Genomic DNA, 16,783 nt, shown 5'->3' on the forward strand with positions numbered 1-16,783 from the left:
GGATGACACTGTATTTATGATGCTAAGTTTGATATAAAACACATACCAGATAACTGCGTCCTTCTATTTCTGTGAAGTGGGAGCTTATTTCTGAGTCGGTTTGTTTTCCTACACAATTGGTTTCAAAGTCTGCCAAAAAAAACATCCTAAATAACAAAAGGAGCCAGCAATATTAGCTAGTTTTAGTCCTATTTTTAGATGCAACCACAGTCATAGAATTGTTTTGTATGGTTTTGGTATTGAGTGTTTTCCTTCCTATCCATCTACAGTACATGCACACATTGTCTTTTGTATGCCGCTGCTGTTTCTGTATCTGTAGCCGGCTGCCATCAGCACAGGACAAACGACACTGCTGAAACAAGGTAATATCAAGCTTTTATTGGATGATCGAATAATAATGATTGAATTCTTGGAAACCTTAAAGTGCTCATGCAGGGGAGGGGTTGGGGGGGTAAACTTTGGCTGTTGTGCTTTCACTAGCATTAACATTTTTGTGTTGTCCTGTTTTCTGCTTCTTCTTTATTAGACGTTGACTTGATGAAATAATACTAGTACATGGGAGATGCCACATGTCCTGTATAGTTTGCAGTACATTGCTCAGACAATGGTGCAGCTCTCTGTCACCATGTTAGTTTTGAGTGTGATGTGTGTGAGCTCTCTCACTGGTCCCATGAACTACCCGGTCTAGTTGTTAACAAGGGCGTTATTTATGGCATTATTTCTGTGCTGAGACGCCCTTTTTTTTTTTTTTGCTAAACACTGATGCAGCTTAAACACATCTCTCATCCAGCTTAGAGAGATGGGAGAATACAGACTACTTTTACAGCTTCAGCCCTTGTTTCCCACTACTTACAGTGTGATTGATGTGCTTAGACATGCTCTGTAGTACAGGCAGTGGGGTGGGTATGCTCGTTTCCTTGTGTCTTACTCCCTTATGATTTAGTTCACTGGGAAAGAGGCTACAGTGCCAGTTGCATTATTAGGATAATATTGGATTTCGTGGGAAGCTTAACATGACGTGTAACTGTTGTTTTTAGTGCTTCCCCTTTATTTTATGCGAGTTGTGATTTGTTCGTAAGCAACAGCTTCATTTCCCAACAACTGAGTAATGTTCTGATTAGCATAAAGATTTCTAGATAAATTTTCTTCACTCTGTTGTTGAGAGCTGTCCTGTTTTAATGTGCTGGTTGGAATAACCCAACTGGGTTGCACTGACCTCTTGAAACTGGGCAGTTTTCCAGGTCTCAATTAAGTGATGCTCTATCTTTCCAGAAAAGGCAGAAATATTTAAATGGGGCTCGCAAGAGTTATGGAGATTTTTTTTAATGCACTGTAATAGCATTGAATCAAAGAGCTTTGCAGAACTTTGTTTTTGTTTGTGGTTTTTCTTTTTTCTTTAAATGGTGCTCTGCTTGGTTCTTTTGGAGGAGTGTGATAACTCCCCTGTGTTTTTATTTCTGTGAAATAAGTTCATACGCCAGCAGAAGCATTTAGGTTCAAATTTGAGGAGTATCACTGCTGATAGTTTCCACACAACCTTTGTTATTATTATCAGTATCAGTAAACATTAAAAAAACCCATCTCATAGCAAGAAATGACCTAATACATGTTTCACAGTATTACATTTCATGAAGATGCTGCTGATTATGTTGTTCACACTTCTTTCTACTTCCTGAATATGGGGTTAGTGGTACAGCAGCACAGCTGTACTATCAAGACTATTAAGATAATACTGCCTACAGCTTTTATCAGTTCATCAGTCTGAAAGAAAATAAACAGACAGTATTGCAAACTAGTACCTCGGGAGAACTTCAGTTAGACGCCGAATATAAGATAACAATCTGCACTTCCTGGAAGAAAACTGAAAAGAGTATGTGTTCAAGAAAGAATGTCAAAACAACCATTGGTATGATGACGCTTGTCTCAGAAAGCGAATTATAACGTGTCATTCCTCATGTACTTTATCGTAATTAAACACCACTGTTTAACACATTATTTTGTGAAACATTTTAGTAAGTACATATTACAAAAAAAATGGGAACAGCTCACAGCAAATTCATAAAATAGCAAATCTAAGTGATGCATTTGGTTAAATCTCTTTAGAAAGATATATCTTTGAAATAAATTTGGAGGCGTCAGTTGTGCATCTGATCAAAGAAAGGTAGTATGACTATGCTCTAGGAAGATCATGACACAAATATAATAGGTGGAACCAATAAGCGTAGAATTATACAGTTCTCAATACTCATTTTGATAACACAACAAAATTATTATTATCCCATGTGCTTAAAAATGTATTTATTTAAAGTGTTAACATTATACTTTGTTGACGGGGCACAGAATGAAATATTGGCCTACTAATGTTACCACAAGGTGTGATATTAGTTACATTACATAAGGTTAAGCATTTTGCTATTGCAAACATTTTAGCCTATGGGACATACTTCATTTCACGGTGGTAATGTCAGTAGGATAATACTTTAGTTGTTGTTACTGAAACTCATCCACCTTGAACTGTTCGAGCAGATCTGGGTCCTGGTGTTTTTGGTGCTTTGCTAAATTAGTAGTACTTTCTCTCTTGGTCTCAAAAGCTTGATAACATTGGTTACCTTTTGCAAGTCAGGTATCACCCCATGGCCATTTTCCTCAAACACAAAGTACTTCAATACCTGACTGTGTCTCACTGTGTTCAGTGAGTTGGGGTGGAGGTATTGGAACAGCTGCACTAGTTGCTATTTTCTACATGTAGTTTTTTTTTTTCCTACTTTGTGGGCGTGCTTCTGGTTTTTCAGCATCTAAGCTTTTTGGCTAAAGGTGCTAAATGGCATCAAGAACATGCAGCCTGCTTTAACGCCTCTTAGAGAAGTCGAGAAGGAATATCATGTTGGATTTTTTCCAGGTCTCTCAAAGGGCCTGTGATTGATTGTTCGTCTTAGTAGTATTCAGTCTAGGTCGTTTTGTTGGACCAGGCATGTAGGCCGGCATTGCAGCAGCTCTCTCCTAAGTTTTACTTTTCAGTAGCAACCACCTTTTCATAAAACTAACAGGTCTAATCTCTTTATGGGTCCCTGTTGCTATCCATACATGTATTCTTTTTTCTCTCTTTATTTCTCACATCACCAAAATGCTTAACTACTTCATGCTTTTTTTGCTTTTTAATTTGCTATCTAGAATGTAGGAGGTGTCTTCTATCTTGGAGATAAGGATTTGGGCATTTGAGGCTTGTTTTCATGGGCAGGGTAAAGATATCAAAGCTATTTCATCCATTAATCTGACCTCTGCATCACAGAAGTAATGGTCTAACTAAATAAAACATTTAGCATACTTATTTTCCAAGGAGGTTAGGAATCTTTCTGAAAGGCACTAGAGACTGTTGTGTGTGTCTGTTTGGGGGGAGGTGTTAGCCTTGCAGCAGTGTCTGTGTTGATGGAGAGAGAGAGAGTTCTTGCAGAATCCTGTGTGTCAGCAGCCTGAACGTGAGACATTGCCTTGCAGAAGTGCATCATGGCAAATGTCCAAAAGTCTCCCCCTACTCTCCCCAACCCTCCTTTACTCCTCCTTTGCCTTCCTGGTCTATCTTCCTCTTTTGTTTCTGAACATAGAGAACACAGAGTCCCTTTAGACAGCCACTGGAAAACTACATTGAACTGTTGTATTGAAAGCCATCGTCCTTCCTTTACTCGTTTCCATTTGATACATACAACAATGTTAATGGTGTGAAATGTGTGACATTGTAGTTCCCTTGTTATTATAGCTGTTTACATGATCAAATATGAACCTTTTGCTGCTTTTCGTGTGGTTACGATGCACGATGCTTATTTACACTCAGACAAAAATTGACGCGATGATTTGCAGAAGTGGCATGGTTTTGATTGGACCGAAGGAGCGTGAATTACCAGTTTTTAAGGTGGCAGGAGGCTGCAGTCTGAAGCTGTGTTAGAGGAGCGCTGCTAGTCTCAGCCTAAGGAGGGATATCGGCACAGGAAATACGTTGGGAGAGAGCAAACACCTGCTGCCCCCTCACCCCACAGTGTCTAACACACATACAAACCACACATAACCGCATATGTGCAGAAATAGCTTTTGTCTTTTTGTGCAACACTTACAGTCCAACTATATATTGTGTGTGTTTATATATATGTATATATGACGATGTATATATTTTTGTATATATGTCTGTATATATATATATATATTTTTTTTTAAATAAAACTTTTGTATAATTTGGTATTAGTGTTTTGTTTTGCTTTGTTTTGTTCTGGATTCACGTTCTTACATTTTCAATCTCATTTCCAGGCATGGAAGAAACGCTGGTTTATACTTCGCAGTGGCCGCATGAGTGGTGACCCTGACGTTCTGGAGTACTACAAGAATGATCACTCTAAGAAGCCCATACGGGTGATCGACCTGCAGTGCTGTGAGCAGGTCGATGCAGGCCTGACCTTTAAGAGGAAGGAGTTCCAGGACAGCTATGTATTTGACATCAAGACTGTAGACCGCACTTTCTATCTTGTAGCTGAGACTGAGGAAGAGATGAACAAGTGGGTCCGCTCCATCTGCCACCTGTGTGGTTTCAACCAGTCGGATGACAGCCACGGTAGGGAACAGAAACACAGTTGCTCATCTATCAGCCTCGGTTTCTGTTCGTCTTTCCTTCTATCCTCTTTTTTAAAATCTTTAATTCACTAAAATAAATCTCTGAGAATTTTACTTTGTATTGCCATGTGTTATCTCTTGGGCTAGCCAAGACAATTAATTTGCTGTTGGTCTGTTATTTAGTCTGCCTTGAATTCAAATTTTCAAAAAATCTTTTACAGACCAAAATAACCAAAAAACAACTCACTTAAGATGTTAAAGGGATGCATTGCTTCTTTTCTGCTTTTCAGGAAAGCTTAAAAATATCACCCAATGGTTTTAATAAATAAACACTCCAAAAATAATCATATAACAATGTATACAGTTTAATACAGTTTTATAAAGCAGAATATAGTCATCTGTCTTTTATGAATCCTCTGTTGTACTTTTGCATGTTATTTGAACTTTGAACAGAGATTTAACCGCATAATGTCAATGGTAACATTTCTGTCAAATAAATAGACACATTGTCTGAGACTGATATAGATTTTTTTTATTTTTAAAGAAATGGTCATCCCTCTACTTTTTTATATCCAGAATGTTTTTCTTTCTGGTTATGAGATATTTTAAAAGTTTGTTTTTCATATAGATTTTGGTACCGCTTAAGTTACAATCCATTGTACATGTGAATGGATTGCCTTTATAGATGACAATCCATAGATCAAGATTTTTGGTGTATGTAAAAATATCTCCATAGTTACAGTAAATATAAATATGTAGCTACAGTTACTATAGCTCATGATGCTCTGCATTTTTATTATTTTATTCCAACCTATCCAGATTATATTCTTGCTGTTGTTTTCCCGCCATCTGGCAGCTGGTGGACGTTAGTCTTTGTGCACATGGTTGATCATGTGTAACATGCAATATGACCAGGTGTGGAATTAAAAACAACTAGGAAGAGTGTAAAAATCCTCACATCATGAGGAGAGCTCTTTGGTTCACGTTCAATAATTATGAAAGTCCTGTGATGAAATTGTATCAACTATGGCCAGCAGAATAAGGCTAAGGGAGTGGGTTTGGAAAGTGTGTATGTCATGACAACTGCTGTAGTGAGTAGAGCCTCTTTAGTGTGCACACCACATCAGCCTTTTCACAGGGAAGTAACTATTTCGTTGTATTCACAGAACTATTTAGTCAGTGACAGTCAGGTTCTATTTTTATACTATTAGATGTTAAATTGTAATTTAACATCCTTTTTTGTCTAAGTGAATTCTCTGAAAAGCCACTTGAAGGAATCTCGATTCCTGGTATTGTTTGTGCTTGAGGGTTTTCATCTTCATATAAACTCTGATTTTAATTAGCACGGCAAACTAGAACTAATAAGTACCTCAAGTGTTTTAATGCTGGAGATGGGCATGAAAATGTTTGTTCGGGGGATTTTATCCGATTCATCTTTCTTAAAAATTCTTGTGCTCCCATGGTTCCCCTTCATGACAGTACCATTTGTCGGCTACTATTTTTAAATTTTGCATTTGGCATTTTGGTCATTGCTGTCCTGGCGTTTGGTATTGTTTCTGAACTGAAAGTGACCATATTTGGTTTGAGTAGCTACGTGGAAGTCATGTTCAGTGTATAATTGGATGGGGTGATAATTGACAACAGCGAGCAAAATTTGATTACCATGAAAAAAATGGTCACGGGACTTAATACAGTCATGCTTCTGGCTTGTTTTCACAGCAGTACTGGTGGAGATGGCAAAATTACTATAGGGGCCTAAAGTAGTGAAATAAAAGCTGCCCATTTACACTAATGTAAACCACTGAAGTGAAGATTTTATGACAACAAAAATAACCGTTTACATGAGTTAAAACTTAGCACGTTACTTTATTTTTGCAATATTTAAATGCAAAATAACCACTCTAAATGTTAGTAGCCACCTGTGGCTACAGGGTATTCTTAGCAGCTACACTGATGGCTCGCAGTCAACAGTACCTCAAAGGGTTACCGTGGTTACATAAATAACTGATATTGGCTAATTATCATGTGTGCTGACGTGCTGGGAGGGGCATACAGGGGCTAAAATGGAGCGTAACAATAGAATAGGTGTTGTAGCTATGTGTGATATAAAAGGAGTCTTTTTTTGAAGATTAAAATATTTTGTATATCACTCCTCCCCCACCCAGACAAGCTAAATCTATTGTTTTTTGTGTGTGGTTTTTTTTTTTTTTTTTTTTTTTTTTTTTTAAATTAAATAGCATTGCCTCTTCATCCTGGTCTCTTTCCCATCTGTTACTAGATACAAAAATTTATCACCACACACATCTCAAGATCAGTCCACATTTAACTTCCTTGTAAAACTAGCTTTACACAAGAGTTTCGTGCACAGGTCAGAATTTTCCAGGGAGTAAGTTGTTGACTTTCATGCAAATCCATCCTTCCTTTCCTGGTAGTACCGCCTGCCTGGTGCCTTGTTTGCTATCAGCTTGTTCTCAGTGTCTCAGTGAAAATAAATGATCACGTCTTCAACTGCATCTATCAACACTCGCCCACTGTGCAGTTAGCTTGTGTTGCACATTTTGCCTTTCAGAACTGCTGTCCTGTTGAAAAAGCAAGGGCATGTTGATACAATTAGTAAAGAATTCGGACTCAATGTGAAAAAAAAAACTTTTACTCCAAGATCCAGTGATGTACCCTGTAAAGTCCTTCATTTATACAGAGCAAAATCTAAAGTTTACCTTAAAGGGCTTTAAAAGCTCTACAAACCCTATATCCAGAGTTTTTATTTGTTTAAAGATTACATTTGAATTTTTTGTGTGTGTTACAAAACAGTATTGCATTGCTGACATCACATTATAGTAATGTGCTTCTTTTAATTACTATTTTATTACTATTTGTAAAGTCAGTAATCATGCGGTTTTTTAATGCAAAAATCATCAAATGTGCCTACTCATAAATCCTTGAACAATCGCCTGACTTCAGGTCACGTAGTAGATGAAGAGTCAAGAATAGTAGTATGGCCTAGTGCTTTAGAAGAGTTCAGATAAGCACATTATTTTAAATTTTTTGCTCTGATAAAAATTTAACAGCAAAGTACAAACTGCACCCAGTCCAGAACATCAGAAAAACTCACCAGTGCTGTCACCACATTGTGTCTCGTAGCATCTGAAGAGGAAATGTCTTGTATTTCAACAGCATAACCACCGTCACCACAACATTTTTTGTGAAATTCTCTTTAAGTGGGGAAAATATGAACCTTTTTCTAAAACGGTTGCAAACCTTCATTCAAGTTAATAATACATAAAACTGAACATTTCTGATTTAATACAAAAGTAATGTAGTAAGTAGTGTAAAGCAGAATATTTCTTTTTATATAATACTTCTTAAAAAATTTTAGGAGCTAGGCCCTATGGCTTCTTTATGTGAATAAAGGAGCAGCCGGAAGTATCTTTGCCATTAGTGACCCCAGCTGGGCTTTTGTCAACCACAGATAATTGACTGCCAACAGAAGTGCCAGTAATTATGGTCAAAAAAGGATGTAAGTAGTCTGGATTATATTTTAGCTAATAACCAAAACTGCTGTTGAAAATTTTTAGTACCGTTCTGACAACACGTTCCTGCCTTGTGGTAGTTCTTTTATTTTTTTTTTAGCACATTCCAGCTGGAAGAAACTGCCTGTTTGCATGCAGCCCAATGATGGGCTGCATGCAAACGTTGAGGTCACAAGGAGGCGTGCAGTAACGATGCAACCTTGTGACCTTGTGCCTGCATCAGTATTCTTCCTGCAACCTCTCTATCGTACCATGAACACATAGCACTCGTGGGGGTGAGCCATTTAACCATGCAACAAATCAACTGTTGTTAATTGCTGAAATCTGATCGGTTGCTCAATCTTTCATTTGTGTGTTTTGTGATTATATTTTCATGAAGGTGCTAGCATATGTGGATGCTCACTGAAGCTAACAGAAAATCAAATATGATAAACATCCTTTAGCTGTAAAGATATTTTATGGGTTCTTCTCTTAGCAGGCAGCTGCAGCAATGACGTGAGTGTGTCATCTAACAGACTGGGAATTCCCTCTTTGAAAGAAAACAAGCTAGGCTGGAAAACAAATAAGAAGTTGCTTCCTCTTATGGAAATTGCATAATGTGACAGAGACATACAAACACAAATACTAAATTATGCAGATATCGTGTTTTGTGTCATACAGAGACTTGATTAAATCAGCTTCCATATTTTAGTTTTTCAACAACTGTTGCTGTCCAGTAACAGCAAGAAGTCAATATTACAGATTGTGCAAAGTGTCACACTTCTTGTTCTTGCTACACTGTCAGTGTGAATTTCTGGCAGGATCTCTTATATCAGCACCTTGATCTGAAGTTACCTTTTGTCAGTCAAAGTTGGCTTTATCAACTTAGAAGTAAGAGGTAAGCTGCAGCTCAAGTCAAAACTATTAGGAAGGATGGCCAATTGTAGCACTTAACAGTTCATTGTTACACAACCCTCTTGTTATCTCGCTATCTTGTAATGTGACTCATTGCTTTTCTGTTTCCCTTTTCATATGCACACTTTCTCACACTTGCATTCATACATTTTCCAGTCAGTTCCAGTATGGCATTTGGCACATTACTTGTGCTAATACTCTTAGTATTGTTCTTCTTTAGAGGACCTACTGTGCAAATATATTTTTCAGTTATGTAATATCCTTAAAGTTTTGTTACTCTAAGAGCAGACTGCTCTACTGCTCTCACTGTTGCTCTGTAAATACCTCTCTTAAGAAAAGAAAAAAAATATATATATATGCTTAAATATTATGCAAACCATATTTCACAGTCCCTGTTTCATGTCTTACAATCTCTAAATGCATTTCTGCCTTCTCCCCTCCCAAAGTGCCCTTCATCTGCATTGATTTTTGTTGAAACAATGAGACTCCATGGCTCTGGAAGGTCAGGTTTCTGCTGCCAAAGAGCAGTCTGAGGACAGGTTTCTGTTGCTGCCAATGCCATGCAAACCACAATATCAGTGGCAGCATTTCTGAAAACCAGAGACTTGAGAATGTATTGTACACACTCGTCATCAAAATTGTTATAGAACAGGGGCTGACTTTTCTGTTTGTAAAATAAAGAATTTCAGCAGCTTTAGGATGTTCAAAGATGCATAAAGAAAGAATCATGTTCACTTTTAGTGGTTGTTTTCATTTGCAAGTATGTTACAGTTAATATTTTCATTTTGAACAAGTATTGATGTCCAACACCAATTTGTTGTTAACTAGACAAAAGTGAGGATTACTAAAGAGTCATTTTGAAACCGATTTCCTTACATAGACACATCCCAAATTGTATGTTTTTCTTGTTCTTAGAATCTGTTGATGAGTGTTGTTGTTATCAGATGCTGATGGCTGGGTGTGTGGCGTGTGCCTGCACCCGGGGAGACCCACCCCCAAGCACAATCTAATGAATGGAACATCGTCTTGTCAATCATGGGCTTTGTTCTGCTCTGGGCTGGCTGTTTGAACTCAGAGACAAGGATAATCTCCAGTTAGGGGTGATTTTTTTTTTTCTTTCTTTGGTCCATCTTTTACATGATAGGACCCATTGTTTTGTTTTTTGATGGATCATGTTAGCAGACATGAAATGAAAAAAAAAATCTATTTATAACTGTAAATGCAGCAGCCTGAATTGTAGAGGCATTAAAATGGATGAATGGAGGGATGTGGCCAGTTTTGAAAAAAATCGTGGAACTGTTACTGTCGAGGGAATATTGTGATCTACTCGAAACTTCCCCATTTGATCATTCATAAATAAAGGCACTGATTTTGTACTAGGAACCTGCTTAAAGATATAAAGATTAAAAAAAATATTGGTCATTGTTTTTTATTTGTTTTTTTTCTTGTACATTGACCGTGCAAGAAAAAAAAACGTGAAAAGTCAGTTATGCTGTGGGAGGAAATGGCAAGACGTCAAGCTCCCTTTCAAGACAGGAATTTAACTTATTGCAGCAAACTGAAAGCCGTAGTGAAAGTAATGAAACCAAGATAATCTTTGCATTTTCTTGTCCTTCAAATACAAAAAATCAAAATACGTTCAAATAAAACAGAAGAGATGATGTGCGCGTTCATAGAAACAGTGGCGGCAAGCTACTACTAAAGGAGTATCATTTTACAAATTAATTCAAATGCATAGATGAATCAGAGTAATCACATGAGCTACAGTGCAATCTTTGCTGCACTGATATTCTGCTCAAACCTTGCTTAGTAGAAGCTGCATAACTCTCATGCCTACACTTTTTCTAAACAGCAATTAGGAAAAAGTGACACACGCATTTATTAGGTATATGTTTTTTTAAGCAGAAAATCAGAACAAGTTATGTTCATCCTGTATTAGTGTCTGACCGTTTCCTTTCCCCCTTCTACCTTGCAATTCTTCATAAGCACCATGTGACTGTTGATTTACAAGTTTAATTTTAGAGAAACTTGTGGACAGTACAAATGGAGACCTCATGGAAAAAATGATATTTGCAAGTGTATCCATTTTCTATGCTGTAAAGCAAGAATTATTAGATCTAACAGTACATAGTATATATACTTGTTAAAAATGGATGTAACGAGTTTTTAAGATGACTAGGGACAGGGGTAATGTACGCACTCTTTATAAGTTGGACCCCTAAATGTGCATTTATGTTAAAAGCTTTGGGGCGACTCCTTATGGTTGTAAAAAGAAATTCAGTTCTATAGAAGTCTATGAAAAAGTAACCCGCCTGCTCATCTCAGTTTGCCTGTCTTATGTTTTAATTGATGCCGCATGATGTTAACATTTTATATTTTTGAGGTAAAACTGAATATGGTAGGATACAAATTAGAGCTTTGCTAACTTGTGATTGATAAGATACGGCTGTATGCAGTGCTCTCCATGTCTCACCTAGATCCATAGCCCTCCTTTGGTGTTTGATTTAAAAAGAAATGTTAACAATTAAAATGCCAAACTCAAGGTTTTGAAAGAGGAATCCAAAATCCCAGTGGTCGTGTCTGTCTTTTATTTACAGTCTATTTATATCTATTTATTTCTTTTTATATCAATCCATCACCTTATAGAAGTGGATCATGAAATATAAAATTATTTTAAGTTTTATAATTTAGCCAGACACTATAATTCAGTGGCCCAGAATAGCCCAAGCCATTTAATTGATTGATGAGTGCAGTGTTTTGAGGGGAAACTGATGTTACTGTGGGGTCAGATGGTGATGCTCACATGGTATTGAGTGGGCACGGGGGGTAATGTGATCAGCTCCTGCGTGTTTAGTCTGCATAATACTCTTGTGAACTCTTTTCGAGGGAAACCTTGCTCTAGCAGAGTAAGAATGCCATGCAAACATCTCTCTTCACTGCTGATGTTACCCATGTCAGCAGCAGCCTAGTTTCTTTTTCATCCATTTATATCACTGTCATGGAAACGTCCCATACCCTCAGCAACCACACATCCAAATGGACCCAGTATGTAGCCCACTGGGACACAGTGCTTTTTTTATAGACTGCCAAGCAGATTTGGACAACAAATAATGTAGCTATGTTCAGCACTTGGACTCAGCTGTAGAAACAGTTTAGTGCTCATTTAATAAATACATTTTCAGGTGAACGTCCAAAAGTAGTGGTCTCCTTTTCAAGGGCACGCAGACCTCAGACATATTGTGTCACCTTATTGTGTCTCGCACTCAGACACACACAACAACCCCCACAATCATCAGCACCACCACCAAAACCAAGACCACTGCCAGGCCTTTGTGTACACTCTTGATGTATCTGAGGTTAATGTGCAGTACTTACTGCAGCTGTTTGAGCCACAAGATGGTATTGTTAAGTGCAATCTCTGACAAAAACCATTAAGGAAATAATGGTTTTGAAGTACTTACATTCAAGGCATGTGTTTAGAGTGTACCTTAAATCATTATCTTGTATGCAGTATTTAAGGGTTTCACTTGCAATGCTGATGAAAAATTCAGCTGCTTCCTGTATATTTCAATTCAATAGGTCAGTGGTACTTTCTATTTTTATTTCTAATTTCATATTAAATTATCATATGTCTATGTCTTATTCTGGTTGGACTGGGAGGAAATGAGCACTCTACAAAGACCTTCTTGTCATGAGTGATCCAGCATGGTTCTAATTTTGGCCCTCTGAGCAGCAGCCAGCTTATATTAGATTATGGCCACAGACTCAATGAGACAGTAGGTGATGTATTATAGAACATAATTGGAAAATTGCTCATGAACTTAGGAGCTCTTTGACCCAGCAAAGCCATGTGTCATTTACCGACCAAAAGGGTCCTTCAATGCATTGCTGTTGATGGTCTGATATTTTTTTTCAAGCATGGAAAGAACTCTTTGTCTTTTTAAACTGCCTTTGATGTTGGTGCTTCAGTTTGAATTTAGTGAAAAGAAACCGTTTTGGGTAATGAAATCAGCCTCAAAACTAAAAACCAAAGAAAAAAAGAAACAAAAAGTCACTACTAACCTCTTATTTTATTTGACTCCTTCCTCTTAGTTTTATTGGTTTACTTTTTAAGCTGTGGTATTGTTATTTATACGATAATAACGGTAAATAATAAGCATTTTTCCACCTTACTTTGAGCGTCCCAGTACATTAACTAGTGTAGCGAAAATTTGTAGCATCTGTGGGGACATATGAGTGTTTTTATTTTCTACTCTTCTCTCCGTTTCTGTTTTGCGGCTTTGTTCTGTGTTGCTGGAATTGCTTTCCAGTGGCAACATACATCATTAGGTCCATTAGTGTCAGTGATGAGCCATATAGGCTGTTCCATCAGCACACTGAAGCAGTCATCCTTCATGTTGTTCTGATTCTGACAGTGATATGTGCAGTTAATCAAAAATCTTTCAGAACATAGAGAAAAACATTATCTTGTGCAGCGGTCACATGTTACTCTTTAGTTGAAGTTTTGTTCTCTCTGCAGGATCAAAGTCATCAAGCCTTCTTCTGTTTTTTTCATTGCATCTCTCCGCTCTGGTGCGCGGGGCGGGGGCTATTTTTCGACAACAGATCAATATATCTACCCATATTCATGGGCCTAGTACTCACCGCACTGGATGAAAGCTTTTACAAAGCTTTTTGTGGAGAAAGGAGATGATGCCTAACCAGCCTAGGGAGAATGGAATTGCTCAGAACAATGGTGTAATTGAGGATCACTGGGGAGAGTCCCCGCCTGTGTTGCTGTGGGCCTGGGCATCTCGCTTGTGTCCACTAGCTTGGAGTCCTCATAGCATAGCCCTTTTTTCCCCTCAGGCATGGATGTGACCTCATTCAGCAAATTGGACTCCAGAAAACCCCCACCCTCCAACTGTCCAACATGCATACACACATGCTCACACACCACATTTGTATCTGTTTCTCAGCACATATTATGACTCACAGAACATTGCCTTCTTCTTAAAGGGCAGTTTGACCCATAGCTTGCTTTGTAAAGGCCTGATAAAGATTGAGGAGAGTCACAGTGGACAGACAAATTCAACGAAAAAGTGAAAAGCAATACTAGTCATTTGTCTGATGGAAAAGTTGATTTTACACTCCCTCCTGCTTCTAAAAAGGGAAAGGTTTTCTTTTTGTCCTCGTTTATATGCTTTGGTTCAAGACTGTTGTCAGATAGTATTTTCTTTTTTTAAGCTTCAAAGATTCCTGCTTATGCAAAATCTGTCATTTACTGTACAGTGAAAGAAAGATTACTGTCAGCAGTAGCTGAGATTTTTTTTCTCTTTCGCCTATCAGCTAGTGTTGCACAATGCACCATAGGTCGATGTTTCAGTGGGCTGCCTACTCACTACTCCTTCTGCTCAGTGTGCACCTCCTCATTTTGGCTTTCTGCCCAGTCTATTTCCAGCATCCCCATCTCAGATTTGTCTTTTCTTTATAGTCTTTCAGTGGAAAATATCAGGAATGTCACACAGAAGCAATAAGATTGTGAGATCATGTTGTTCACATAGTCCCACTGTGCAAAACAGTAGGTGGCTCCATAAAAATAAAAAACAGGCACATTGACCTTGGTCAAAAAGGATAACTTGGATCATGTGCTGTTCAACTGCTTGTTCTCTGCATCCCGAAAAGCAAGAGGATACGATTTTCTGTCTTCCCTGGAGATAAATCCCCGTTCTCTATTGATTTGAGTGTAGACTGATTGCACCTAACTACAAGACTAGGTCATCTGAAGACCTAGAACCCTTTCACCTTTTAGTGCAAAGACTTTGACAGCAGAAGTGAAATGTGTAAGGGATTATTACTAAGCTCATAATTTCTAAAGCATAATACTGTGTAACATATCACTTCTACAGAAAACGAACCTAAGTGAAATAATCAATTATCCCAATGTCTCCTCTCTGCAGATGGCAGGTTACACCATATGCCCCGTTCTGTTGGAGCAGATGTCACCGGCTCAATGGCTCCTTTGACCGGAGAACGCAAGTCCTCTGCCCCCGTCCATTCCAGCCAGCCAGTGCTCTTCACATTTGATGTGCCTGTGCGCCACACACACCATAACTCCATGTCCAACAGTGCGCCCCAGGACTACCTCCTCCTCCACCAGTGCATTAGCAGGAAGACAGAAAGTGCACGGTAAAGGTCATGACCTTCAGGCGTCCTGTGTCAGTTTCCTGTTTTCCGTTAATGCAGGTCAACGTACAGGTTTACAGCGTTTCCTCAGCTTAGAAGCCTCTGAGGGTTAGAAGTAACATTTTAGGGTTGAGAATTGTGATGTCACTGTGTGTGTGTGTGTGTGTGTGTGTGTGTGTGTGTGTGTGTGTGTGTGTGTGTGTGTGTGTGTGTGTGTGTGTGTGTGTGTGTGTGTGTGTGTGTGTGTGTGAGTGCTGCATGTGCTGTGGAAGCGCATATGATGAAGCATTGTGGAAAGATAACCAAACAGTATAAACAAAGAAGGTTTTCATTATTCAGTGAAATTAGATCCAATTTGAAAATGAGAAAAAGTATAATGGATTGCATTTTGTAACATGGTATGAACATTTGGTTTGCTGTGCTGATAATTATTGGAATAAACAATCAGATGTTGGATCTTTTTGTTTATTCGGTGTAGCAAATACTATAAAATTGAAAGTATTTTGTCACATTAATGCAAAAAGGCTCTAAACAAGATCCAGCCATGACCCAACATGTGTTTAATTATCTTAATCAGTCATTTGAAAAATGACAAACATTGAATGCAATGAGTTGCAAATTTCTTTAATCAAGTGTTTCATTGAAAGTACTACAAAGACAAATTGCCAAATGTTGAAAGTGATACATTTGAATTTCTTTTTGATATTTGCCGAATTTTAATTTCATTGCCCGCACCACATCTAAAAAAAAATTGGTACATGATATATTTGCCAGAGTTCTGCATCATCTTTTCTTTTAACTGTCTGTAAACACTGAAGAGAACAATTGCTGCAGTTTTTGAAAGCAGAAAATGTTCAGACTCTGGGCTGATAGAGGATTCAGCTGCTCAACAGATTTCAGCTTTCTTTGTTGCATTTTTTCATTTCATGATGTGCCAAATGTTTCAGTGGGTTTACAGGTCTGGACTGCAGGCAGGCCATTTTTTTGCAGCCAGAGCCTGCTGTTGGTTGTATTGTCGTATTGATTTATTTTTTATTTTCATGCCTTAACATATACTTGCAAATGTAGTGATAAAATGCATTGACTTAAACTCCTCTTGCAAAGTGCTATTCAGGGATTTCCATTACAGATTAATGTGTGTCTGATAGACATTTGTCATAATTCTCTGAATCCTTTTTAATAATATGCATCATAGATCCTGATCTCCACATTTTTGACAACATTAAATTAAGAACCATTATTTTTAAAATGCTGAGCGATTTGCCCATGAGGTCTTTCTTATAGGAGCAGACCCTTACCATCTACACTTGCGTAAGTCTCAGCCACTCTAGGATGTCCTGTTATTAATTAAACAAAGTAGTTGTTCCACTAGGTGTATTTTTTTCCACGTTATGCATTTACAGTCTCTTGTTGCTCTATTTCAACCTTTTTTGAAACATGTTGCTAGCCTTAAATTAAATTCAGTACATGTTTATCTAAAAAATACCACAGCATGCTAGACTTTATATGACTTTGTAGCATGTGATAACGCCCTAGCTTTGGGGTTGTAAAGCAAAATGTGAACAAATGCAGAGGTGTGAATACGTGTGGGGTAACTA

At 37.9% G+C, this 16,783-nt stretch overlaps 1 protein-coding gene across 3 annotated transcripts in view; it reads left to right on the top strand.

Moving 5' to 3' along the window:
* Nucleotides 1-16,783, top strand: part of gab2 (GRB2-associated binding protein 2) — a 35,341-nt gene that overhangs the window by 10,553 nt on the left and 8,005 nt on the right. For all 3 annotated transcript variants that reach the window (XM_085131047.1, XM_085131048.1, XM_085131049.1), the window contains exons 2-3: nucleotides 4,297-4,597; nucleotides 14,960-15,188. In XM_085131047.1, coding sequence (XP_084987173.1) covers nucleotides 4,297-4,597; nucleotides 14,960-15,188 — 530 coding nt within the window. The remainder of the gene's footprint in view (nucleotides 1-4,296; nucleotides 4,598-14,959; nucleotides 15,189-16,783) is intronic.

The sequence above is a fragment of the Neolamprologus multifasciatus genome, chromosome 14 (assembly GCF_963576455.1).
Source record: "Neolamprologus multifasciatus chromosome 14, fNeoMul1.2, whole genome shotgun sequence".
Taxonomy (NCBI): Eukaryota; Metazoa; Chordata; class Actinopteri; order Cichliformes; family Cichlidae; genus Neolamprologus; species Neolamprologus multifasciatus.